At 48.8% G+C, this 25,863-nt stretch overlaps 1 protein-coding gene across 1 annotated transcript in view; it reads right to left on the reverse strand.

Moving 5' to 3' along the window:
- TMEM255A (transmembrane protein 255A) overlaps positions 1-25,863 on the reverse strand; it is a 46,256-nt gene continuing 20,393 nt past the window's right edge. The window contains exons 5-10 of the mRNA XM_035005592.1: positions 22,778-22,846; positions 21,485-21,556; positions 20,984-21,072; positions 12,718-12,880; positions 6,815-6,958; positions 1-384 (exon numbers count right to left, since the gene is read on the reverse strand). Of these exons, the coding sequence (XP_034861483.1) occupies positions 226-384; positions 6,815-6,958; positions 12,718-12,880; positions 20,984-21,072; positions 21,485-21,556; positions 22,778-22,846 (696 nt within the window). The 3' untranslated portion in view covers positions 1-225. The remainder of the gene's footprint in view (positions 385-6,814; positions 6,959-12,717; positions 12,881-20,983; positions 21,073-21,484; positions 21,557-22,777; positions 22,847-25,863) is intronic.

The following is a 25,863-nucleotide window of genomic DNA, read 5'->3' on the forward strand; positions in this document are numbered from 1 at the left end:
TTAGAGAGTGCACGCTGCCCTTTTTGGAAGCGCTGGGTTCAGCCTAGCCACCCCTGCTCTGCACTGATAAATGAATAAGCTTCATCCCTATCTTTCCCTAGCTTGGCAGGCCTTCGCAAAACTTTATGCATAAGAATCGCACTTTAAATTTTGTACCCTACACACTTCCACTAAAGCAGAAATACAAAAGCCACAATAATCTCAATAGCCAGCAGGCATTCCTCTTTAGGGGCTGTAAGGTGGTGGTTTTTCAAAAGGCGGGTAGTAGGGAGGAGAGTAGCGGGGCGGTGCGCTCGAGGACCACATGTAGCTGGGCGAAGGTGAGGCGGACTGGGGCTCATCAGAAAGTCCAGAGGGAGGGGAGGATGGAAAGACACTGGAATGCTGTGTAATAAAAACAAAACCAGTTTAGGCAGCCGGGTTGCGATTCCTCCACAGGCCATTGTTACTTAAAAAGTGAATGTGGACCAAGTTTGCTTCTGTTTGGAAAAACAGAGGGCTCCTAAGCCTCACAAAGTTAATGAGGGGCAATGAGCCCGTGGGTTGGTCCCACTCTCCCGGTCCCTCAGGCTGCACAGCTCCCTGCAGATAGCATGGGGTCCTCCTCCCTGGCCCTTTGAGCCCTGCATCCAGTCATCCATTCTTGTTGCTCCTACTTCTGTGTTGCCTCTTCAATCCACCACTCCCTTGTCCACGTTTACAGCCCAAGCCTTCAATACCTCTCCCTCGAACTATGGCAACAGCATCCCAGCTAGTCTTCAGAAAAGGACTTTGGGCCATAAGAACTTCTGAGGTTAAGCCAGTAATACCTGGGAAAGTCTTTGCTACCAGAATATGTCACAGAGCCCATCTCACAGACCAAAACACAAAACTAAGGTCAGAGAGCCTAAGTGGGCTTTCTTGGATCTGGGTTCTTCCGAGTCTGACAATTTCTATCTCATCTTAACCGTGGCCCACCAGCCCCAAGTGCAGGGTAGGTTGGAGGGCAGAGAGGAACACAGGCGTGGAGGTGAGAATACCAATGGTAAGAACAAGGAACAATCTGTCAGGTTGCAGAGACACAAGATGCAATTTGACTTTGTATTGTCCAACTTTGGTAGTCTTCGGGAAGAGAGAGGATACAGATTTATTTTTTCTTTTGTAAAAACAGTGAATTGACACGTCAGGAGCCATTGCTGCTGCTTCCTCTCTGGCTCATGTATACCCTTGACTCTGATGATTTTCCTGCTCAAGGAGAGTTGGCCTGTTTTTGTTTGGTTCATTGCTATATCCCGCAGAGCTCAGAACAGTGCTTGGCAAGTAGTAGGTGCTCAATAAATGTTGAATGAGTGACCCTAACCTCAGGAGTATATGAGATGAACTTGGCACGGTTTTTTTTTTTTAAGATTTTATTTACTTATTTGAGAGACAGAAGCAGACTCCCCGCTGAGCAGAGAGCCCGACGCAGGGCTTGATCCCAGGACCCCGGGATCATGACCTGGGCGAGGGCAGATGCTTAACCGACTGAACCACCCAGGGGCCCCAATTGGGCATGTTTTTTAAAAGTAAAATCGAGTTTCAAAGAATGCCGCCCCATCTTGTGGGTACCGCTGCCTTGCTCCAGCGGGGCAGAATGGCTGAGGCCTGAAGACTGGAGGGGGCTACCCGGATAGCAGGAGGCCACGGGCCAGTTTTAGGCTCTCCGGAAGGGTGAACATAATAAGCCAATGAACGGGGCTGGAGAACTGCAGTTTTCTGGTGTGTCTTAGCTCTAGGAGGAACTGGTATATTAAAAAAACAAACAAAAAGGGGCGTCTGAGTGGCTCAGTCGGTTAAGCGTTGACTCTTGGTTTTGGCTCAGGTCATGATCTCATGATCTCGGGAGTCATGGGGATCCAGCCCACGGTTGGGCTCCCTGCTCAGCGGGGTGTCTGCTTATCCCTCTCCCTCTGCTCCCCTCCCCCACTCTCTCTCAAATAAATAAATAAAAGCTATGGCTTTTAAAAGAAAAACAAGACCCACTTACCCCAAAATTTCTCAAGAGTTCAAGTGCTGTTTGGGGGAGGTCATGCCTTTACTTTGTGTGGCTGGCCAGAGTCTGAGTCGATCATGTCATTTTTAAAGGCCTGGGGCAATCGAAAGGCAGCCTTGACATGGGATTTCTGGAGCCTGAGCCCACCTGGCTGAGTCTCCTAATCGCCAGTCCTCACCCCTGCACGCCTTAGAAAGGGCTGTCCAGGTTTCTAGGTCTTGCGCGAGACACGGAAATATCTGTCCACATCATGCTGGGGCCACCATCACTCCCTCCCCCTCCCCCGCCCCATCCATTATTTCTGCCCTGAGGGAAGGAATGACAGGGTCCTAGAACCTGCAGAGCCTCTAAAGACAAAACTTGAGTCCGTGGACTTGAGACAAGCAGGATTCCTTGCTAAAATCCCAACTTGTCTCCCGCCTCCAGGAAGACTTCCTGGTTTTCCATTCTGCACTGCAGGCCTCCCTCCCCTCTCCCTCCTCTCCTGCTGCTTTCCTCAACCAAGAACACTGTCCTCTCAGCCCAGTGGGGACAAGAGTCTCCGGGGGACGGGGACGCGGTGCTTGGCCCTTCTGAATGCCGCCATGGGAGGGTGAGAACCAGGCGGCCGGTCTTAGGTGCTCCCAGCCCCGGACAGGAGGCCAAGTTTCCGACAGCGCCGCGAAAGGCAGTTCTGTCCCGAGAGGTGCTACGAGAGGCTTCTGTGGGCAGCAGCTGCTGCGGGGGGGCAGTTGTACACTTTGATAGTAAAAGGGGGGGTGGTGACACAACGGCCTTTGGTTCTCACTTATTGCTTTCATGTTCGGGAAGTATTCAAGTGGCTGGGGCTGGGATGTTTCTCACTTCCCTTTGAGGACGCTGGGAGCCTTAAGGATAAAATTGAAGGGCTCCTGGCAGAGCTAGGGAGCTAACTGGCTGTAGTCCACACACCCTTGGGGCCCAGTGGGGGGAGTGGGGGACAAGACCCACAGGACCAGCACGTAGTTTCCTAGCAACAGGCAGGCACCTTGGGAAGGATTTGGCTTTGTTGCTGCTGGGGAGCTGGCCTGGTGCCTTTTGGTTCCTGCCTCCGAGTGGACTTTACTAATGGGACAGGCAGCTCAAAAGAACAGAGCTTGGAATCCCCGCTCAGCGCAAAGCATGAAAAGCACCTAGATAGCCTACTGCTGGGCCTCCGTCAGTTGGAGCTTCCGGAGTCGCTTCTTGGGAGGCTGGAGCGAGAAGAGGGGCAAGGCGCAGGCGTGGCAATTCACCAGGTGGACAGGAAAGGAACCAGCCCCTGGTTAGAGTGAAGTAGGGGGACCAGGCTGGTAGGCCCGGCTGGGAAGTATGGCTGGAACCCCTTAAGGTTTTACACAAAGCTCCCCTGGGTTGAATTTCCCAGTGGAAGTAGAAACCGATGCTTTATACCCTGCGGAATTTGGACTACTTGGCTGAAACCAAAGTACAGGCAGGAGGGAAATGAACGTGGGGGCAACAGAAGTGAGTGGGGAGGTTAGTGAGGAGGCAAAGGTAGTCTCAGTTTCTATCCTTCCTGTCTCGGGGGATGGGGACCTCATGAAGGGAGGACACCGTGGAGTCCAGTGTTTGCAAGAGTCCCGTTTCTCCCAGCTCAGCACTCACAGCATCCTCGGGGCCATCTGACCAGAGTGAAGTCCTTAAAAACACATCACTTGGGGCGCCTGGGTGGCTCAGTCGGTTGAGGGTCTGACTCTTGGTTTTGGCTCAGGTCATGATCTTAGGATTGAGGGATTGAGCCCCACGTGGGACTTTGCTCTCAGTGCGGAATCTCCTGGAGATTTTTTCTCTCCCTCTCCCTCCCCTTCTGCTCCTCCCCCTGCTCATTGTGCTCTCTCTCTCTCTCTCTCTCTAAAATAAATAAAGTCTCTAAAAAAATTTAAAACCCCACATCACTCAAAACCCACACCACACAACTCCAAAGTCTCCAAAAAGGAAACACAAAGACAGCTCGAACCTAGAAAAAGAACCGGGAGAGGTATGAGAAGTGTCCCAGCAGCTGCTAGAGTGGGGAGCAATTTAATAATTAATCAGAGAGAATTTACTCTCTAGAGACCCCTTCTGAGTCATGATTAGGAAGCCCATAATTTAAATCAGTAAAAAATATAAAGATCCTAAAATTAACTGGGGGGAAAAAAGATCTATGCTGGGCTCAGATTTACAGCTTCTCCAAAGAATTCTTTAAGCCTATTCTAGAGTCAGACAGACTCCAATGACAAGAGACTGGCAATGACAAGACTGTTTCCCTCAAAGGATTACACTGGATGATATACGTGAAGCACTCGGCACCATGCTTGGTGCAGAACAAGGGCTCAGTGAATAGGAGCTGTTCTTAAAAAGTAGAGGCTTCCACAAATCCCTGACGTCCGTGCTATAAACCCACAGTGTAGGTTTGGGTTAGGGACCCTATTGCTGGGTTTCCACAGCACTCTGGGTAATAGACTATTTACTTTTTTGTCTCCATTGCTGTCCCCTGACCACCCCCCACTCAAGTCCCTGATTTCCTTTTTTTTTTTTAAGATTCTATTTATTTATTTGACACACACACAGAGAGACAGCGAGAGAGGGAACACAAGCAGGGGGAGTGGGAGAGGGAGAAGCAGGCCTCCCGCTGAGCAGGGAGCCCGATATGGGGCTCCATCCCAGGACTCCGGGATCATGACCCGAGCCGAAGGCAGACGCCCAACGACTCAGCCACCCAGGTTCCCCAAGTCCCTGATTTCTTAATGCAATCAATCTTTCTATCCACGGCTCCTAGCACAGTGCTTGGCACATGGGAACACAGAGTAAACACCGACTGAACGGAAGCCAACAGCCCGAGTCACCACTGGCATTGTCAATCTTGTTTTCATCCCTGGGGTAGTGTCTGAATGAGGAACGATGGATGAAGAAATGTCTCAATACCCTACAGAGAGGCTTCCTATCTTAGAGTGTACAAGGACCATCAGCAGGGAGATGATTGTTCCTACTTCAGGGGTTCGTTATAAAGTGAAAATTCCTAAAATCAATATAATCAACATAATTTGCTTCGATAAAAAATAAATGGAGGCAGCCCCTGGGCTGGACCTATGTGTCTGTGGCCCCTCTATCCCAGAATGACCTTTTTTTTTTTTTTTAAAGTAAGCTCTATGCCCAACATGGGGCTTGAACTCAGTCCCCGAGATCAAGAGCTGCGTGCTCTGCTGACTGAGCTGGTCAGGGGCCCCCCAAGATGACTTTTTATTACTTTTTATTGCTGTGTTAAATTTCAACATCTCTGCATTCTCTCTCTCTTTTTTAAAGATTTTATTTAATTATGAGAGAGAGAGAGAGAGCACACAGGAGAGAGAGCAAGAGGGGGGTGCAGAGGGAGAGGGAGAAGCAACCTCCCTGCTGAGCAGGGAGCCCAACCCCAGGACCCTGGGATCCTGACCTGAGCCAAAGGCCGATGCTTCACCAACTGAGCCACCCAGGCGCCCCCATCCTTGCAGTCTCTTAAAGGACTCCTCTTGCCTCTGTCCCTGCTGAAATTGTCTATGCCCTTTTTGAACAGATTTGTGTTTCCCAGTCTGTGTAGCACCTATTTGGGTAACGAGTTCCCTCTGTTGTCTGCCTGTAAATACTATAGGCTTTAGAACAAGTTCCAGCATTATTTTTTTCCCAAGCTTTGATGGACACCTCCTTGTTCTGGTTCTGCATTTTATAAGAGTGAACAAGTCCGTGGTCACACTATATATATTACTGTTGCGATATACAGGCCTAGACCTCCACGCACAGCATCTAAGCCGAACAAAAGGACACTGTCTTCAACAAAATGGGGCTTTCCAGGTTCAATTATTTTGTTAATCTAAAGCTGAAATTAGGTTGCCCAAGGGCTTTGTGTTTGTAAACTGGCTGGCTAATTGGAAGCACCCCCAAACAGTCATGCCTTTATGTCCCCTTGGAGCATCTAGGGGCCCTTAGTCAGGAGAAGCAAATTCATTATGGGCTCCTCTCCTTTCAAAGGTATTTCCTTTGGTCCTCAAATTTTCAATTAACCAGACTTCCGTGTAATCCCACTCTTCTATGGTCAAGGGTTGCCGATCACTGTAAATGTTGAAAAGACCATTTTGCTTGTTTCCTTGAAGTGCCTAGCCCAGTGCTCTGCACACAATGAAGGCCTTTTAATTAAGTGCCTTTCTTGGTTCTGTTTTTCTGTGCTTTGTCTCAGCTCAAAAGGAAAAGGGGAAAGTGCAAATTTGGTAACTCTATTTCGGACCCATGTGATAACAAGGCAAAAAAGGGGAGGGGGGGTGTTATTTAAAAAAACAAAACAAAACCCTTTCTCCGTGTAGTCCTAGTTAAGGAAGTCTGGAGAAAAACAAGGGACTTGTTCCTCATTACAGATTTCATTCAATCCCTTGTGTGGCCAGAGTCCTTTGTGCTAAAGAGCAGGTCTAGGCCTCTCTCTGTGGCAGAAGAATGGGAAAAGCCGCGGTTGGACAGGGGTCCATACTGACGTACTAATGAGTACGTCCCCTCCTGGGTGCTGGTCAAGGCAATTTGGGACACCTCGATCCTCGCTCCTTCTCTCCCTTTTCTTCCATCTCTCTGTTTCCTGTGTCTTTCCCACCCTCCCCATCTCTCCCATCTTGCCTTGCTATAGTCTGTAAGCTCGTCACTGGTACCCACAGGCTGCTGAAGGCCGTCAGGCTGAGGGCCTGGCTACCTTGTCCATAGGAGGGAGGTTCCATAATTAGGGAGAGAACAAGATAGCAGGAATGGCAGCAAGAGTCACGGGAGAGTTGTGTTTCCCTCAGAACATACCTGAAAGTCGTAAGCAGAATATGGCGGCAGGTGGGGGGGGCTATGATAGTAGGTATTGTACGATGCCACTTGAGGACGAGCATAGTAAGAAACCGTCGGGTGGGCATTTTCAACAGAACAGTTCAGCGCTGGCAGAGCTGGATTCTGTAGAAGAACACAAAGTAGAAACAACATAAACGTTCATCACCGGGAGAATGATTAAATAAACTGGCACGTCCGTACTGTGCAATACCATGCAGCTCTTGAGCCACAATGATGTGGACCTATGGTCCCTGCCGGAGAAAGCCGTCCAGCAGACATCATTAAGTAGTAACAAGACTAGAAAGCCACCGGCAAAACTAAGGAGACCATAAAGAGATCAGTGGTAGCCAGGGGTTGTGGCTGGGGGGAGGGAGGAACAGGCAGAGCACAGAGGGTTTATAGGGCAGTGAAACGTCCCTGTGTGATAGTATAATGATGGGTACAAGTCATTATACATTTGTCCAAACCCGCAGAATGACAACACCAAGAGTGAGCCCTAAGGTAAACTACGGACTTTGGGTGACAATGACTTGGCGATGTAGGTTCATCCTTGATAATAAATGTGCTACTCTGCTGGGGATGTAGTTAAAGGGGGAGGCTACGTGTGGGATGGGAGCAGGGAGGACATGGGAAATCTCTATACCTTCCTCTTTTTTTTTTTTTTAAGATTTTATTTATTTATTTATTTATTTGACAGAGACACAGTGAGAGAGGGAACACAAGCAGGGGGAGTGGGAGAGGGAGAAGCAGGCTTCCCGCGGAGCAGAGAGCCCAATGTGGGACTCGATCCCAGGACCCTGGGATCATGACCTGAGCCGAAGGCAGTCACTTAATGACTGAGCCACCCAGGCGCCCCTCTATACCTTCCTCTTAATTTTGTTGTGAACCTAAAACTCCTCCAAAAAAAATGAACCCGTTACATTATATAGCATGATTCCTGACTTACGTAAAAACAAAGACCCGAACAACTATACATGTGTGTACGTTTGTAAATGAAAAGAAATTAACCTGGAGAGATTCACAACAGACTGTCAACTGTGGTTATCTCTGGGGAGGGAAGTAGCATCAGGAGGTAAATGGGGACCCTTCACTTTCTTTCCTTTTTTTTTTTTTTAACTTAAGTAGGCTCCATGCCCAATGTGGAGCCCAGTGTGGGGCTTAAACTCATGACCCTGAGATCCAGACCTGAGCTGAGATCAAGAGCTCGACCCTTAACTGACTGAGCCACGCAGGTGCCCTTCTATTTTTTTTTTTTTATATATATAATAGGTATTACTTGTGTCATTTCCCCCCAATTTATTATTTTTAAAAATTCGAACCTATAGAAAAGTTGAAATCATGTAAAAAAACAAAAAGACAAAGAAAAGAATAAGATCCCAAATACACTGCTAAAGGAAGTCACCACTGCTCATTAGTTCCCAACCAGGGCTGTCCCAAGCAGGACCTTATGAGTGCCACATGGGTCAAAGTGCAGGGTAAATGTTTTCCCCATTTTCCGTGTCATTGACATTGCTGCCATTTGCATGGATAATCAAGAGCTGTCTGCAAAATCAATGAGTCTTGATTCTTGGTACATATCTACTCCACATTAACGGAGAGCAGAAGCTTCCTCTCAAGTGATGAAAGCGTGTGGGCAGGCTTTGGCAATGGCTACAGGCAGCCACGCTGGGGGTGTTGGCAGAGGAATCTTCCTTAGAGCAAGTTTCAACACAGTTCTACTGCTCTCTTCCTTGGAGTGGGTTACTGTTTACATCTCTGGGAGGTTTGAAGAGCTACAAACCTCAGGCATTACAATGCAGCTCCCAGACAAGCAGAGAAATGTTTGTCAGCCCCTCCCACGCTCGGGAGAGGGCTGAGATTCTTGACCATTCCAAGGGCTGGCTCGCTTTATAGAGAAAGAGTGCTCAGAAACGCCCTTACCTCTCCACCAGAATGCTAAGAAGAAATTTCATCCCCGAGGAAGTCCCAGAAAGCATGTTCCCTTGGCTTTCTGTCAGTTAAAAGCACGCTCTCCAGCTCTTGCAAAATGAAACCAGTTCTTCTCTGCAAATAAACTAAGCCTAGCCAGAGAGAAACAATCATGCAATGTAAACTCTATCTCTAAAAATTGTTGTGTGTTCAGAGAAGAGGCCGGGGCGGGGGGCGGGGCGGGGCGGGATCATCTTTGAAAGGAAGTTGACTATTACAGAGAAAACAACACAAGAGGAGGATGGAATGAGCACAGAAAAGGCACGGAAGAGAGGAGAGTCCAGGGTAGAGGGTGTAGACAGAATGGGCAGGGCAAGAGAGGCCTTACATTGCTAACTGTGATTTTACAACACATTTGGGCTCTGTGTCTGTTTGTGTGTGTGTACAGCACTGTGTGCATTTCTGTTAAAACCCTGGGGCTCCGGGGGCGCCTGGGTGGCTCAGTCAAGTGTCTGCCTTGGGCTCAGGTCATGATCCTGGAGTCCCAGGATTGAGTCCCGCATCGGGCTCTCCACTCAGCAGGGAGTCTGCTTCTCCCTCTGACCCTCCCCCCTCTCCTGCTCTCTCTCTCTCTCTCTCTCTCTCTCTCTCAAATAAATAAATAAATAAATAAAATCTTAAAAAAAAAAAAACTCTGGGGCTCTGAAGTTGTGAGACCCGCCCCCCATCACTGATCAGGCACATTCTGAGCTCCAGGGAAACAAGAAATTTCTAGGTGGCCCAGGAAATGGTGAACGCAGTCTTGCCTGGACGAGACTGAGTCTATTCTGAGGCGATGATTGCGGACTTTGGAAATAGTGCCACTTTTATGCCTCCCTGCTTTCCTCCAAACCAGAGACACCGAAGAGGAGAAACTGGCAAGATACAGTCACCTTTTAAAGACCCATCTCAACTTCTTCTATCTTGGGTCAACAGACACTTCATCAAACATTTCTCAAAGATCCTTTTCCCCATGCCGCCTCTGGTCGGGGAATGAGGACATCCTTGTTCCTCTCAGGAGGCCACATTCTGGAAGCAGCGGCTCCTAGCTGATCCTGTTGTCAGCTGCCAGCTCCCAGCCCTTGGCTCCTGTCCTCACTCCCTAGGAGCGGCTTTCACCAGCCAGCCCCCCGCGGGCCTCCCTGCAGATCCCCGGGCCTTCTGCTCGGCGGGGAGGCACACCACGAGTCGCCAACCGCGTTTGGACCCAGGCCAAAGACGGTATTTAGGCTCACCTGGCTGATGTTCCAGGATGGCCTACACCACGTCTCATTTTAGTAAAGCCATCAAAGTAAGGGCTCTCCCTGGGCCCCCCATCTTCCATTCCCATTCGCTCTCCCATCTCACCAATCGGATCTTTGCGCTCGGTCTTTCGTTTTGCCCACTGGTCCTTGACTGAGTTCCCAGGCCCTGCATTTGTACTTCTCTGGCCCTCCTCCTCCTTTCCGCCTAAGGAAGCTCTGGACAGCTGGAAACAACTCGCCTTTAACTGTTCTAAATTAAAGCCGCTAAACAAAGGAGGTAATGTGTGTTAAAACACTTGTGGAACCGGAAAGGGCTATCCAAACGTTGGTCCGGGCAGCTGGGGTGCAGTAGAAAGAGCAAAAGCTCTGGCATTGGACAAAGCTGGGCTCCAGTCCCAGCTCTGCTGTTTAGTTCTGGGCAAGTCACTTGACCTCTGTTGGCCTGTTTCCTCATCTGTTAAATGGGGGCAGTAATTACCTCATCAGGTAGTAATAGTGGGGAGGCGTGAAGAAAGTAATTGCGCAAAAGCCCTTCGTATAAAGGACCATCGTCACTGCTACCTCTCAGGACAGACCCTCAACAAACCCCCTTTCCCCCTAAAGATCAAAGGTCACAGTGCAGAATGTGAGCCACTCTGGCTGGAGGAGAAGCTCTGGGGTTGGCGAGTTGAGGAGATGGGACAGCAGGATGGGTGTTAAGGGTTCTCTGGAACATTCCTAGTGCTTTTAGCCGCCCCCTGGGGAAAGTCTCCAAGAACACAGGGCATCCTCTGTTCAACCCAGAAAAAGCTTTTCTGAAGCCCTCTCACCCCAAAGCTCCCTTAGGCCCAGCCCTACGGGACCTCCTCCCTCCGAGGGTCCCATCTATGCTGATGCGTCCCCCACTCCTCAGTGCTCCGGCTTGCCCTGGCATGCGGAGGGGCGCAGGAATGAGAAATGTGTGTATGAGGGGCGCCTGGGTGGCTCAGTCAGCTGAGCGCCCGACTCTGGGTTTTGGCTCAGGCTGTAATCTCAGGGTCGTGAGATCCAGCCCTGTGTCAGGCTCTGCGCTGGGCGTGGAGTCTGCTTGAGATTCTCTCCCTCTCCCTCCTCCCCGCCCCTGGCTCTCACTCTCTTTCTCACTCTAAAAATAAATAAATAAATAGAAAGTAAAAAAAAAAAAAAAAGGAAATGCGTGAGTGAGAGAGAGAGAGAAAAAAAGAGGGACAGACAGACAGGACATGAGCGGGGAAGGAATTCTCTTGACTTGGAGTCACCAGCAGGAACACTCAATAACTTCCTGACAACTTGGTCGTGCTCTGGAGTGTTTTCTTTTCCCTTGTCTTACCCCCGCCTTTCACTTTCCATTGCTTAGCCTTTTGACAGTCCAAGGTCAAGTTACAAACTGCCTTTCAGGTTCCTGTTCCTCAGGGAGCCCAAAATGGGACAGAAACAGCCCCGGGCTGAGGGGCTATCTGCCTCATTTCTGGGGTCAAAGGAAAACCCCTTTTAGGCACAAAATAATTCCCTAAACACATGAGGGACCCCTCTAAAGCAGTGGTACTCAATCCTGGCTGCAGAGCAGAACCATCTGGGGAACTTGTAAAAATATTGATGCCCGTGCTTCAATTTAGACCAATTAAATTAGAAACTCTGGAGGAGGGGTCCAGGCATCTGGGCTCTTTTAAGCACCTCAGGTGATTCTATTCTAATAGGAAGCCAGGTTGACAACCATAGCTCTAAAGCTATTATCGCCATAGTTAGAGATCAAGGTTTGTTAAATGAGCAAAGAAATGCTTAGCAACGCTTTAAAAGCACAGGAAGGAAGAAGCCCCCTATTATGGGGCACTTACTGGGTGCATGTGCGCGCGCGCGCGCGCGCGCACACACACACACACACACACACACAAATATGGCCAGGAGTTGAGAGGGAAGATAGGGAACTCGGGGAGGCTGAGGTTGAGGACAAGACCCTGCAAACAGCTTAGCCCAGGGCTGGCCCTTCAGTGGAGAAAGAGAAGAGCCCACGTGGTCTTTCTGGAGAAACTCCAGGATGAAATTCCTGGGGAGGGGGATACTAGCATTACTCTTACCTGAGCTAAAAAACCTCTTTTCTTCCATCTCTCCCACATCTGTTTAAAAAAAAAACAAAACACTGCCCAGAAAGGTTTCTACTAAAAGTGAGTGTTTGGGGGGGTAGGGGGGAGCATGAAAGGCTACGTTTACATAACCAGCATGAACGGGAGAATTGAGGCACCAGCTCCTCACCCCCGCCCCCAGAATGTGCCTCAAGAACATGGGCAACTCGGGGGCGCCTGGGCGGCTCAGTTGGTTAAGCGACTGCCTTCGGCTCAGGTCATGATCCTGGAGTCCCGGGATCGAGTCCCGCATCGGGCTCCCTGCTCGGCAGGGAGTCTGCTTCTCCCTCTGACCCTGCCCCTCTCATGCTCTCTATCTCATTCTCTCTCTCAAATAAATAAAATCTTTAAAAAAAAAAAGAACATGGGCAACTCATGTTAACAAGAAATTTGTGCAGACGAATGACATTGCCTGGTTCCTTCAACTTGAGATGTTGGAAGGCGGCTACATTCTTAGAGCAATGGCTTCTGATTCCTCCCTTCAAAACATGGGTCCCCATCGCCTCCAACCTCCTAGGCTCCACCTTGGCCCCCGGCAGGGGCCTCTGGAATGGGAAGGCACTTCCTTCCTTACCATGTCCTTAAAGCCTCCAAGGACAGCGGCAGTGATGATGCCCAGGAACAGGCCGACGATGTTGAGGATGGTGGCAGACCAGAGCAGGTGGTAGAGGTGAATGATGTCCTGGCAGCTGCTGACGTCGATGTATTCATAGTACCCACCGGTGATCTCCACGCGGCTGGACAGGGAGAAGCACACACCCATCAGTCCCCAGGGAGCAGGTTGTCCCCCGAGGCTTTGGCTACCACGCAGCTCAGTGAAAAGACAGGTGAGCAGGTGGGGAGCTAGGGTGAGGGACAGCACAGCCATGAATGCACTGGGGGAGCGAGGCACTATGATAAAGTGTGATTGCTGTTTATCCAAAAAAAAAAAATTAAAAAAACCACCTCCCCCCTACCAGGGAAACACCTGTCACCATCACTAACAGAATAGGTATGCCTATCAATCTATCATCATAGATACCGATCAAATCTATGATTGGGAAAAATAGTACAATAGTACTCAGTATTAGATAGCATATATTGACCCTTACTCCGTGCCAGGCACAGTGCTAAGCATTTTACGCGCGTGAATTCGTTAAATCTGTGCTGTCCAATATGGTAGCTACTATTCACGTGACTGCTTAAGTTTAAATTAATTAAAATGAAGTAAAACAAAAAACTCAGTTCCTCAGGCTCACCAGCCACATTTCAAGTGCTCAACAGCCACACTTCTAAGAGCCACACTAGAGGCGGGCTATTGCACTGGACAGAGCAGATATTGCATTACCATTATTGCAGAAAGTTCTACTAGACAGCACCGCAAATCCTTACACTATTCTATGAGGTACGTACTATCACCATTCCCATTTTCCAGATGAAGAAACTGAAGCACAGAGAGGTTAGGAACTTGCCCAAGTCATAAGTGGTAAAGCTGGGATCCGAATTCAGGCTTCAAAGATTTCGCCGTTTCCTCTTTCAAAACAAAACAGCAACAAACACAACAACAACGTCCCAGGAAAAAACTGAAGCCAAGCTGCTGCCCAAAACCCGAATCTCACCTCCTTGGAGAGGCCTTCCCTGGCCACATTCAGTCCAAAGCCACCCCCCATCCCGTCCCCGCCCAGCCACCGTCCCTCACGTTACTTGCTGTGGACTGAATTGCGTCCTCCTCCAACATTCGCAAGTTGAAGCCCTAACTCCCAATAGGATTGCATTCCGACACAGACAGGGCTTTTAGGAAGTAATTGAGGTTAAATGAGGTCAGAAGGGTGGAGCCCTAATCCGATAAGATTGATGGCTTTATAAAAAGAGGAAGAGAGAGAGAGAGAGAGAGAAATCTCTCTCCATCTACATGCACACACTGAGGAAAGGCCAGGTGAGGACACAGGGAGAAGGTGGGTGTCTGCAAGCCAGGAAGAGAGCCCTCCCCAGACCCCCGCCATGCGGGCACCCCGATCTCAGACTTCCAGCCTCCAGAACTCTGAGCAAATGAATGTCTCTTGTATTTGCCATGGCAGCCTGAGCTGCCTAATACATTACCCTCCTTGAATTGCTCTCTAGCACTCACACATTACTGTCTGTCTCTCCGACCTGAACGGAAGTTCTAGGGCAGGGACTCGGTTTGTTTTGTCCACTGCTGTCCCTGACATCTAGCTGGTGCTCCATAAACACTTGTTGAGCTGATTCAATGAAAGTCCCTGTCTTCTTTGATGTTGCAAACTAGTTTACAACTTGGCCGCTGGAATCGCTAATGAATCTCCAACACTGTGGTTCTTAAAATGAAAGTCACGACCAAAACGCCCCTGGCGTCGGGGTGGTTATTAGGTGGGACTCCCCTCTTAGAAGAACCCTGGAAGTGAAAAGGGGGAAAAAATTAAAGCTTAGCCTCCAAAGCGAACCAGGGAGGGACTGTTCACCCAAGAAAAGACTTTTAAACTTCACAGATGATTTTATTTTATCTTAGGATTCTTTAAAATAAGTGTTTTCGGTGTTTCTTCTGAGGACTTGCCATCCCTGTGGTTACGGGACAGACTGCATCAGAACCATCTGTGTTTGTGTGTATGAGTGCCTGCCTGTGTGTGTCAGTGTGTTATTTGTGTGTCTGCGGGTGCATATGTCTTGGAGAAAGAGATGCTTAAACATGCAGATTCCCAGGCCCCAGTCCCACAGAATCTGGCAGAATCTCTTAGGGTGAGGCTCAGGGATCTGTGTTAACGAGCTCACTGATGTTTGAAACCCACTGTTTTATTTGTTTGTTTTTTATTTTTAAAGGAAACTCTGCCCCCAAAGTGGGGCTTACACTCTCGACCCTGAGACCAACAGTCACACGTTCCACCCGACAGAGCCCGCCAGGTGCCCTGAAACCCACTGTTTTAAATAGTAAGCTTCCATAGTGAAATTTTAAAGTTGTCTTCATTCATTGGAATTTGAGCTGGATTTCAGTATGTTCAAGGGCAGAGCTGGAGCCCACCCATAAGCAGGAAGGGATACACAGAAAGCTTATTGCCTAAAGCTTAAAGACCCGTGGCTCTCTGCATACATCCATGAACATAGTAACTCCAAAGTAATTATTACTTGTGGCAGGTAGAATATTTTCTTTTTGATAGTATCAAATAAGAATATGTATATCTAGCTATCATCATAGATGTCGATCAAATCTACAATTCTGAAAAATAATGCAATTATAATAGCAAAAAGTGCTATAGTCCTTACTATTATCTGGTACTATCCTAAGCAGTTTGCAAACACTAACTTACTTAATCTCTATAATAACCCTATATGGTAGGGGCTATTTTTATCCCTGTTACACACAGATGAGAAAATCAAGGCAGAGACAGAAATTAAGTAGCAGAGGTGAGATTTGAACTCAGACACTCTGGCCTTGAGTTTATACTTAACCATGACATTTTGCTGCCTCCCCAAATCAAAACTGAGCACCACTGACATAAATCACTGTCGAATTCTGTTACTCTATCATTATTAATTATAATCAAACAAACCAGATTTATATTTCATGCTACCTCTTTTCATATTACTTATCTTTTCTTTTTTCACTGAACCTAGTAGAGAACCATGGGCCATAACATTGGCTCCATAGCACCTAGGATATTAGACAATGGATGGAGAAATGATCCAGTAAAGAGGGGTCAAGACGTGCTCGCTTCGGCAGCACATATACTAAAAAAGAGGGGTCAAGAAAGAAGACATATTTCATCATCCTTTTGAAAAATTCTTGCTTCTGATATAAAATATGAACATATCCCGTGTTTATTGGGATTTTAAGGCATTACTCTCAAGAGTATCACTTATTAATAAAGAGATCTATTCCGTGAAAAGAAAGATAGCTTACTGTCGTGAAGAGGCGCAGACAGGACTGCCAAAAGGCAGGCCCGTGGGTAAGGATGAGTGCGGGGTTGTCGGGGTGCAGGAAGGCTGAAGAGTCAGCTTCTGACTTCCCCCAAATTATCTCTGTCTACTTCCCAACACACTGAGGGCGGGCCGAGTACACACAGACAGGCAGGACGACACAGAAGACTCTGGAGTCGGACTGCATTTGGATCCCAGCTCTGTCACTTATTTGCTGTCTGACCCTGAGCAACTTGCTTAACTTCTCCAAGCCTGGGGGATTTAATGAGAGAATGCACGGCAGCACATAATAAGAGCCCCCGGCAAAACATGTAGCTACGTTTTTTTTTCCCCTTCTAAGAGCCAGCCTCTGGCAACGAACCTTAGAATCTTGTTATTAAAAGGGTTGACACTTGGGCGCCTGAGTGGCTCAGTTGGTTAAGCGACTGCCTTCGGCTCAGGTCATGATCCCAGGGTCCCGGGATCGAGTCCCGCATCGGGCTCCCTGCTCAGCAGAGAGTCTGCTTCTCCCTCTGACCCTCCCGCTTCTCATACTCTCTCTCTCTCTCTCTCTCAAATAAATAAATAAAATCTTTAAAAAAAAAAAAAGGGTTGACACTTGAAAGGCACAGACCACACCACCGTGATAGGTTAGTGGTTTGTTTAAAAATACTCAATTATTTTAGATACTATATGTTTGGTTCCAGTTTGAGCAGGTTCAGCAGCTTTGGAAATATTTTTTACTTAACCATGAAGGAAAAGAACATTAATACTTAGCCCTGGTTCAGGGTTTAGCAAATGAATGCGGTCTGTTTCTGTGTGAGATTCATGATTCCACTTGGTTCAGTCTCCAGGCCTGCAAGGCTCTCTTACCAGACCCTACCACTGCCCGATTAAGCTTCCTCAAACATTTTTAAAATGGAATAATTCATTTAATCAAAATCCTTCCATGGCTCCCCATTCATTACCTTCCGGCAAAGGGGTCCAAATTCCTCAGTCTGCCATAACCCGAGTCCAAAATGGAGTCCGCGTTCCAGCTAGCCTGGAGCCCCCAGGAGCCCGGCCCTGGCCAGGCTGGGTACTTATTCCAAACCTATGCTCAGATTTCTCTCCCTGCATGGAAGGTACTGCCTTCTGTTCTCTGCCTGTCTGAACCTCTCCCACTGCTTGAAGCTTCCATACCCATCTCCCTAGTGTCTTCCTCAAGGACTCCAGTGCCCCATTCATTGGCTTTTTCCCTGGACTCCCACAGCCTCAGACAGTCTGTTCCTCTTAGTTTGGCACTTTGCAAATGTCAGTAATTCAGTTAGTCATTCAACCCGATGTTTATTGAGGGCCCACTCAGTGCTGAGTACTGTGCTGGGTGCTGAGGCTACAGCCAAGGTGGACGTAACGTCTCCATCTAAATTGTAACCTCTTGAGGGTGAGGGTCATCTCTTACACATCTGTTGTGTCTTCCTCACTGCCGAGCACAGGGGTAGAAACATCGTAAGTCATCAATAAATACCTGGTGACTGAGTAACTGAGTTCAAAGACTGTGGCATTGATCATGAGCTTGATTACCCAATATGGGCTTTCACCCTCTTGCTCCCAACTTGCTGGGTGTGCCTTGAGAAACAGATAACCTCTCTGTGTTTCAGTTGCCTCCTTAACGAAGGAGGAGGCAACAGATCTTGGATGAGGCAGCAGGGCATCCTTCTGCTCTTCCATAGGGGCCTGGAATCATGGGAATCTTTGTATGGGTCTAAGCTGCCCTCCCCACAACCCCGCTGGTAAACTGAGTTCCGTCAGGGTAAAATTATGCTTTCTCCATACCTATTCTTCTCGAACAGTCCCTGGCACATATTTCAGGAGCTCAATAAAAGTTTGCTGAAGGGAGGAATGAATGAAAGTAAGCTATCTCCTTTCGTTTTGTTACCAGCTGAAGCAGTTCACAAACCACCCCATATCCTTCCATTTCCTTTAGGTGACACGCTGGAAACCAGTGATCTGACTTGACCTCTCCAAAGCTGAGTGAAGTGCTCTGAGAGGCAGCTGCTGAGGAGCTGTGTCCTAGAGAAGGCCACCTTCCTGCACAAGGCTAAATGGAATAATCTATGTTTGGTATTAAAACCTCACTGCCTTGATGTCAAGGAAGGTCTGTGGGTTTGAGGGGACAGTAGAAACTCTGTTTCCATAGCTCTGTACAAATGACTGCCTGATGTTTTTGTTCCTACTTTTTTTTTCTTGGACTTCTTTCCAGGAAATGGACTCGGGGAGCTGCCAATCGATTAAAAATAGGTTTCGTGTGAGGAAAACAAATACGCGCTCGGCAAAATTAAAGCCCCCGCGTCTCTCAGAATGCTTGTTGCTAGCTATGTTTAGGCCTGGAGTGCAGATCTCTCTGGCGCTGGCTGGAGAAAGCCTCGAGACAAGGAAAAACTTTGCCCTCTATTGTAGGATCATTGCCTCTTAAAGTCTCGTGGGCCTTGGTTTATGACCCCAGTGGGACTGTTTCCTGATGGAAAGTTCAGGAAGTCTTTTCCTAGTGGCTTTGCCTTTGGAAATTTTGCACTGCAGACAGGGCCTTGACTGATACCCGGGGCTGGTCTCGGTAGGTGAAAACCATTTACGGGCTTGAAGATCTTTAGGGACAATGTCTCCGTGACCCCTCTTAGTTGCCTAGGCCAATAAGTTATCTTCCTGGTGAAAAGGGTGCTCTTCTTTTCGGTACTTTCCAACAAATGTCACTCCTGTTTCATTAGGTCTTTACTCATGCCCGGTCCTGTGTCAGGGCCTGGGGATATAGATAAGATGAAGTCATGTTCCCTGCCTTTAGAGCCTTGAAGACCATACTGGCATAACTTGCTTTAAGAAAGTAAGAAAGTCAGTTATTATCAAGTTCAGATTGACAGGAAGATACACTGGGCTTGAGCCTCCGCTTTCGGAAAAAAAAAAAAAATTCACCTAAGGACTCAGCTAAATGGAATTTAAAGTAGGATTTGGTTTATTCAAACCTTTTCCAGCAACACACTTAATTGCAGAGAGAAAGGTGTATCTGCAAGAAGTCACTTCGCAGCCCTCCGGGACTGGCCGGCTCCCAGACCCGGCGCCGCCCCCCCCCCAGGCTAGGAAGTGGGAAAAGAGGGGGAGTGGGCCACAGGAGCGGGGGGAAAGAGCAATGTGTGGGTGAGTGGGGGAGAAGGAGAGAGAAGGACAGCAGCAGGGAAGGGGAGGCAAAAGGAAAGAGAGAAAAATAACCCCAATTCCCCTCGGACCTATTTTACATTCCTTTGATCATTTTTGGAAGATGAGCTCAGGAAGTACAATTATAGCCAGCTCTCGATCACCGCTGCGAAGGAGGGAAGTCCCTTACAAGTGTTAGTTATTATTACAACATGAATAATTGAACCTCCCAGATAATCCCCAAACCTCATTTGAGTCCTTAAGTTTTCTCTTCTTCCACCTGCCCAACCTTTTAACGGAATGAGGCTGGTGTGAGCACCCCCCCACGTCCCCTCCCTGCCTCCAGGCTGTTGGGTCTTAATCCTCAGACCAGAGGGACAGGCCCCCCAATACCAAGAGGAGGGAGTGGGAGTGAGGAGGGGGCTGCATCCATCTGACTCCTCTGGATTTAGCTCCATCCAGGCCCCCTCTGCCAACTCCTCTCTTCCTCTCTCCCTTTCCAAGCCCTCTGCTCCCCATCTTCCATGCTACAGCATTCAGTGGTTTATGGGGTCTGGAGTTGAGTCCAGATTGCTTACAGGGTCAAGTCCAAAGTCATTCCCGTGGCCAGTGAGCCCTCTATGACTGGGCCTCTGACTATAGCTCAGTCCTCACCTCCTACCCCCTGTCAAACTGCCCCTACCACACAATTGCTGGGAATACCCTCCCCACCTCTACCCCCTTTTGGTTTGTTTTCTAACTCCCTACTTACCCTTTAAATTTCAGCTCCCACATCACCTCCTCCTTGACACTGTCCCCCAGCACCTCTGACTTCAGTCATTTGGGTGGCCAGGGTCCCCAGTATGCCCACTGATCCCCACTCTACTTATCACACTCTGTTGTCTGTAATCAGTTGTCTACACGTCTGTCTTCCCTACTAGTCTGTGAGCTCCTCAGCAGCAGACTCCGTATTCCTACCACCTAAGTATGTTTTGAAAGAAAGAATAAGTGATGTTTTTGCTATTAGAGGGCAGAGAGCCAGAGTGGTTATGACAGGACGAGCACCAAGCCCGCTCCGGCCTTGGGAACTTTGCACTTGCTGTTCCTGCTGCTTGAAACCCTCCTGCCCCAGGTATTTACTTGGGCTGCCCTCTGGCTTCATTCGGGTCTCTGCACAAATGTCCCCTCCTCAAAGAGACCTTCCCTGGCTACTCTGTCTCACACAGCACATGTGCTCTTCACCTTGTCACTATCTATCTACCACCCCAGGCTCGTTTTTTTCTCAGACCTCTGATCAACACTTGGCATATTATATATTCATGTGCTATCGACTGTCTTCCCTAATAAAATATAAGCTTCATCAGGGCAAGGACTTTTATTCTGCTTGCTGCTGAATCAGCAGTGTCTAGAACCGGGCCAGGCCCAGAGAAAGTGCTCAATAACTATTTGTTGAGGGCCATTGAACTTGGACTTAGGACAGAACTGGGTTTGAACCCTATCTCTACCATTTCAAGTTCTGTGTGACCTTGAACCAGGTGTCTGCTTCCTCTGAGTCTCACTCTCAACATCTGTAAAATGGAGATGGTCACCCTTCGTCCATCAGAGGTGAGGACTAAATGAGATCAAATATTCCAAAGCACTCTGCACGGCGCCTGGCACGGAGAAGGCCAGAAATCTGTTGACAGACCAACGCCTTCCATTTCTCTGATCCGTAGCACGTGCCCTTGGCGCTCCGTCCTCCCGCCCCCGCCCCTTCTAGTCCCTGTTGGCGTCCGACCGTTATTCCCCGAGCCTGGGCGCTCAGCACGTACTTGCCACAGTTGTAGAGGTCGCAGCAGAAGCAGGTGTTGCCCCGGATGCGAGGTGTGCAGAATCCTCGGCTGAGGTGAGGGCAGTTCACCTGAGGGCGCACACAACAGTGAGGAGATGGGCTGGCCCGGGATGGGGGGCAGGACCCTCTGGGACTGGAAATATGAGTTAGTGCCTGATGGAGACGGTAAGGACGGTATGGACGGCTGTCAGATGAACACCCCCACGCGGGCCCTGGGCTGGCTGAACTCGTGCCTGAGACAAGCCACTGGGGAACCGGGGTCCGCCCAGCCCCCTGGCCACAGCCCTCAGTGCCCCATCCCTGAATGGCGGAGATGCAGAGGAAGGAAGGATGGATGGAAGGACAGACGGAAGAACAAATGACAGTAGGAAATGAGGACGGGGCGGGCGGGGGGGAAGGGGAACCAGGGGATGGGGGGGAGGGGAGCAGAGGGGGAGGAAGACAAGAGGGCCATCACATGCACTCTGAAGTACAATAGTACCTCTCTAGCTGCCTGGGTGAGGTTCCTCATAACCCTCGCGGAAGGAGAATTTTTGGTTGAGGAACTTATGACCTTATATAGGAAAAATAGGGTTAGGGGGACCAGGGTTACAAGTGAACCTATGGAAGTCATTATTAATATTTTCACAGTCACCAAGTTAACACAAGAAAGCGCTCAGCACGAAATCAAGAGAACAGCAATGACATTTGTGCACATCTCGAGTCTGCAAACAATTTAAAACATTGATTTTTCCATTTACCGTCTTTCAAGAACTTTTCCAGACTCCCTTCCCCATATGGATGCAATGAAGTGCTTGCGAATGTGTTTCACTGTGTTATAGAGAATATTCGTGGTAAACAGGCACTTTTTTTTATATCGGGTCCTTCAGGCAAATGCTCACTGCCTTTCTGATAAGCTGTCGGCACACACACGTTTCTACTCCTCCTTTTGAACCAGAGGATAGTTAGAAAAAACGGCAAATTTGCGTTCAGGGGGAAGCGTGTTGGGTGGGGGGGCAGGTGAAAGGCAGAGCCATAATAGAAGTATTTGCCCTGGTGCTTTGGGAGCAAGGCCATCGCTTTGCTGAGCTCCAAGGGCACCATTCATTGTATTTTATGTCGAATGGTAGTTTCCCATTCAAGGGCTCTCTGGGTTGGGGGGTGATTATTGTGTGCACGCTGAGCAGGCAGTGGGTGGGTCACTTTCTGAAAATGACCCGGGGCCAAGCTTCACCTCACTGCCCACTGCCTCTAGTTCTGCATGAGGCGCATGGAGCGCAAGGATTGCTGGGGCAAGAGAGAGAAGTTGCCGGGCAAAGTGGCCCAGGCTTCTCAGTGACCCTCATTTGGCTTTCCGAATTGTCTTGCGTGTGGGACTCAGGCTCTGCCTCCCTAGTCCAGACCCAGGGCTCTGGTGGAGCTTCTGTTTTTCTTCCAGCTGGGCACCGAATCCAAGCAACGAAACTATCATCTGCAGAGCTGGGGGAGGGGCCTGCCCTGTGGCCTCTGTACTCATCTGTCCCTCTTGGGATCGAAGCCACACACTGAGAGGCTGCCTGCTGGGGTCACAGGGGTAGCCCGTGGCCACAGAGCAAAGTAAATCTGATTAGGTCTTATGAGGTTCCAACCTATGACCATGGCCTCATTAGACTTGTGCTCTGACCCACTGAACAAATCAACTACAGACACCTAGTGGCAAGCCTTAGGCCCGTGAAAAGGAGTAAAAGAAAGGGGGTTTCAGGCAGAGCAGAAGACTTTCCCAAAAGGTAAGGCATGCAGCTTCATTCCGGCTCACCTCCTCAGCTTCCTTCTGGGATGTCTTGGGGACGTAGTGGCACCGATTAGCATAGAGTGGTTTCAGATCCTGGAAAGGGAAACAGCAAACCAAAGAGTTTGGGTTTTGGAAAACAAAGCAGCAAGCGCTCTGATGGGTAATAAAAGATTTGAAAATGCGCGCGCATGCTCGTACACACACACACACACACACACACACGAGCAGGCAGTGGGTCGGGTTAGTTTCTGAAAGCTGCCCATCTATGGGCCCGAGAATCTGAGGATTAGATACAAATGTTCTCATAACTGCTTTCCACTGGGCCACTTGGTTAATGACAAATTAGGAAACTGATTGAGAAATCGGTTCCTTGAAATTTCCTCTCTGGTTTTCTTTTATTTCTAGTCTTCATCGTCTTCCCAAGAGCCCCCAGGGAACAAGATGCAGAACTCTTGCAACATCATACTCCCAAAAGGAGGGAGCCCTGCTCCGACGATGAGGTCTCATTGTCACCTGAGGACAGGACTCAGGCTGGCTGACATGCTCGCTGCTGTCACTGCCACAGTGTTTCCAGAAGGAAGAGCTCAGGAAGCAAGCCCCAGGGGGATGAGCAGCTACGGAGGCTGCTGTAGATTTTAACTCAGCTGAACTATAAGCCATTTTCACTCAACTACACAGATTAGATAAAGACCGTGACCTCCAAAAATACTGCGAAAGCCCAGAAGACTAACATGGGGCTCAAGGACAGTTGACTTACCCTCCTGGCTTGGCCAGCTTCCTGGTGAGGGAGCTCTCAGGCGTGGGGGTTGGGGTAGAACAGACAGACACGATCCAGCGCTGCCCGGGAACTTGCAGGCAGGGGATGCTGTTCACTTCTGGGGTGATGCTAAACATCCCCCAAGGGGTAGGAGGCTTTGGCCAAAAGCAGGCTAGGATGGGACAAGCAGTTTACGCAAAATGACCTGTGGGGTTTGGCCAAACCACCCTCCCTCCTGCCCCCACTTTTCTCACCATTTTCAATAACCCCGGTGGCTGCTTTTCCCACCCATGATTTGCCATCTCCTGTTCCTGGCACCCAAGGGCTTCCAGCCTCCCAGCCTCCAGCTCCATCGAGGACCTAGGACTTTCCATCAGCTGCTTTTCTGTGAAACGTCCTGTCTGTTCAATGTTGGCTTAGGCTGGAGTCAGGCTGGGAAGGAATGAAGGTGCTCATGTTCGTACTCAGCAGGGTTTATCTTCCGTGTTTGGGGAAGAGCAGAGGCCCTTCTTATCTTGGGGAAGGGGAGGCTTGATGTGCTGTCACAGTCCTCCTGACCTCCCGGTTCTGCAAAAAGCGTTCAGCCACCAACTAAATGAAGACAGACCCGGTCACACGTGGTGGTTGTCCATGCGCTGCCTTTGGTGGCTAATCTGCATTGAGACCCCGTCGGGAGGTAGGAAAAAGTCACTCAGCTCGGCCTCGGCAACCTTTTTAATCTGAAGGGCTACCAATTGCGGAGTGAAGAGATGGAAATGAAAGTTGCTTCATGGTGAGAGGCTACTCTGTGCCAGGCTCCCTTAGGGAGGTTACTGAAGGGAAGGAAACTGGGACCCAAGAAGGTAAAGCGACTTTCCCAGCTGGCTAATGGCCGTGTTAGGGGGAGGGGAAGGGAAGGAAATAAGAGACAACCGAGAGAAGGAACAAGACACCTTTAGAGGGGTGTGTAAGAAGGGTAGGGCTTGCGAGGAAGCACACACGCCCCCAGGTCAAAGGACAGGGCAAGATGGTGCTGAAGGACTCCAACAACAGAAAAGGCGGGCTTAGGGGTGCCTTGGCCGGCTCAGCGGGTAGAGTGTGTGACTCTTGACCTCGGGGTTGTGAGTTCGAGCCCCACGTTGGGTGTAGAGATTACTTAAAAGTAAAATCTTTTAAAAAATACATTATTTATAAAAAAAGAAAAGGAAAGAAAGAAAGGAAAAGAAAAGACTGGCTTTAGGCCACCCAAGTGGTGCTAGGGCGCAAAAGTGCCTTTCATTAAACTGGCCAATAGATATCACCATACATCAATAAAGCCTTCTTCCTCTAAACTCTCTGGGTATCAGTGAGGACTGGCAGATATCATAGGATAGGTACAGGGTAAGCAGAAAGGTTTTCTTAAAGTTTCATCCAGCTTTACCCCAAATCCCTGAATCAAATGCTCTACTGTAGGCCACTAACTGTAGGAAGTGCCGAGGGCCTGGAGTCAGAGATAGGTAGGTGGTCATTAGAGGAAACTTCCAGTAAATATAACTGGATTTTTCCCCATTGCCTCTGATGGAGGCCAGTGATCAAAAAAACATGGGAGGAGGATCAAGGAAATGCAAATCAAAACCACAGCGAGGTACCACGTCATTCCCACCAGGATGGCTAGAATTAAAAAGTCAGATACCAAGAGTTGGCAAGGAAGCGCAGGAATTAGAACTCTCGTACCTACACTTCTGGCGGGAATGCAAAATGGTGTGGCTGTTTTGGAAAACTGTCTGGTAGGTCCTCAAAAGGGTAAACATAGTTATGATATGATCCAGCAATTCCACTCCTAGGTATATACTCAAGGAAAATGAAAACATGTGGCCACACAGTACATGAATGTTTATAGCAGCATTATTGGTAAAAGCCACGAGCTGGAAACGACCTAAATGTCCACCGGTGAATGGATAAACAAAATGTGGTATATCCATATGATGGAATAATATCAGGCCATAAAAAGAAATGCAGCTACAGCATGGATGAGCCCCGAGAATATCATACGACATAAAAAGAAGTCAGGTCGCAGAAGACTATAATATTACATGATTCCATTAATATGAAAGGTTAATTAATATAGAGAAATCTGTAGAGAAGGAACAGTAGCCTCGTGGTTGCCTAGGGCTGAGGGGAATGGGGCATAAGGAGGTGAAAGCCCCGAATACGGGGTTTCTTTGGGGGGGATGATGAAAACCTTCTAAAACTGATGTGGTGATGGTTTGCCCGTAACAGCGAAGATACTGAAACCCGCTGAACTGTACACTTTAAATGGGCAAATTATATGGGATGTGAACTATATCTCAATAAAGCTGTTTAAAAAAAAATACACATCAAGAGTGGGAGGAGG

Source organism: Mirounga leonina, unplaced genomic scaffold (assembly GCF_011800145.1).
Source record: "Mirounga leonina isolate KUSES-001 unplaced genomic scaffold, KU_Mleo_1.0 Mir_101664, whole genome shotgun sequence".
Taxonomy (NCBI): Eukaryota; Metazoa; Chordata; class Mammalia; order Carnivora; family Phocidae; genus Mirounga; species Mirounga leonina.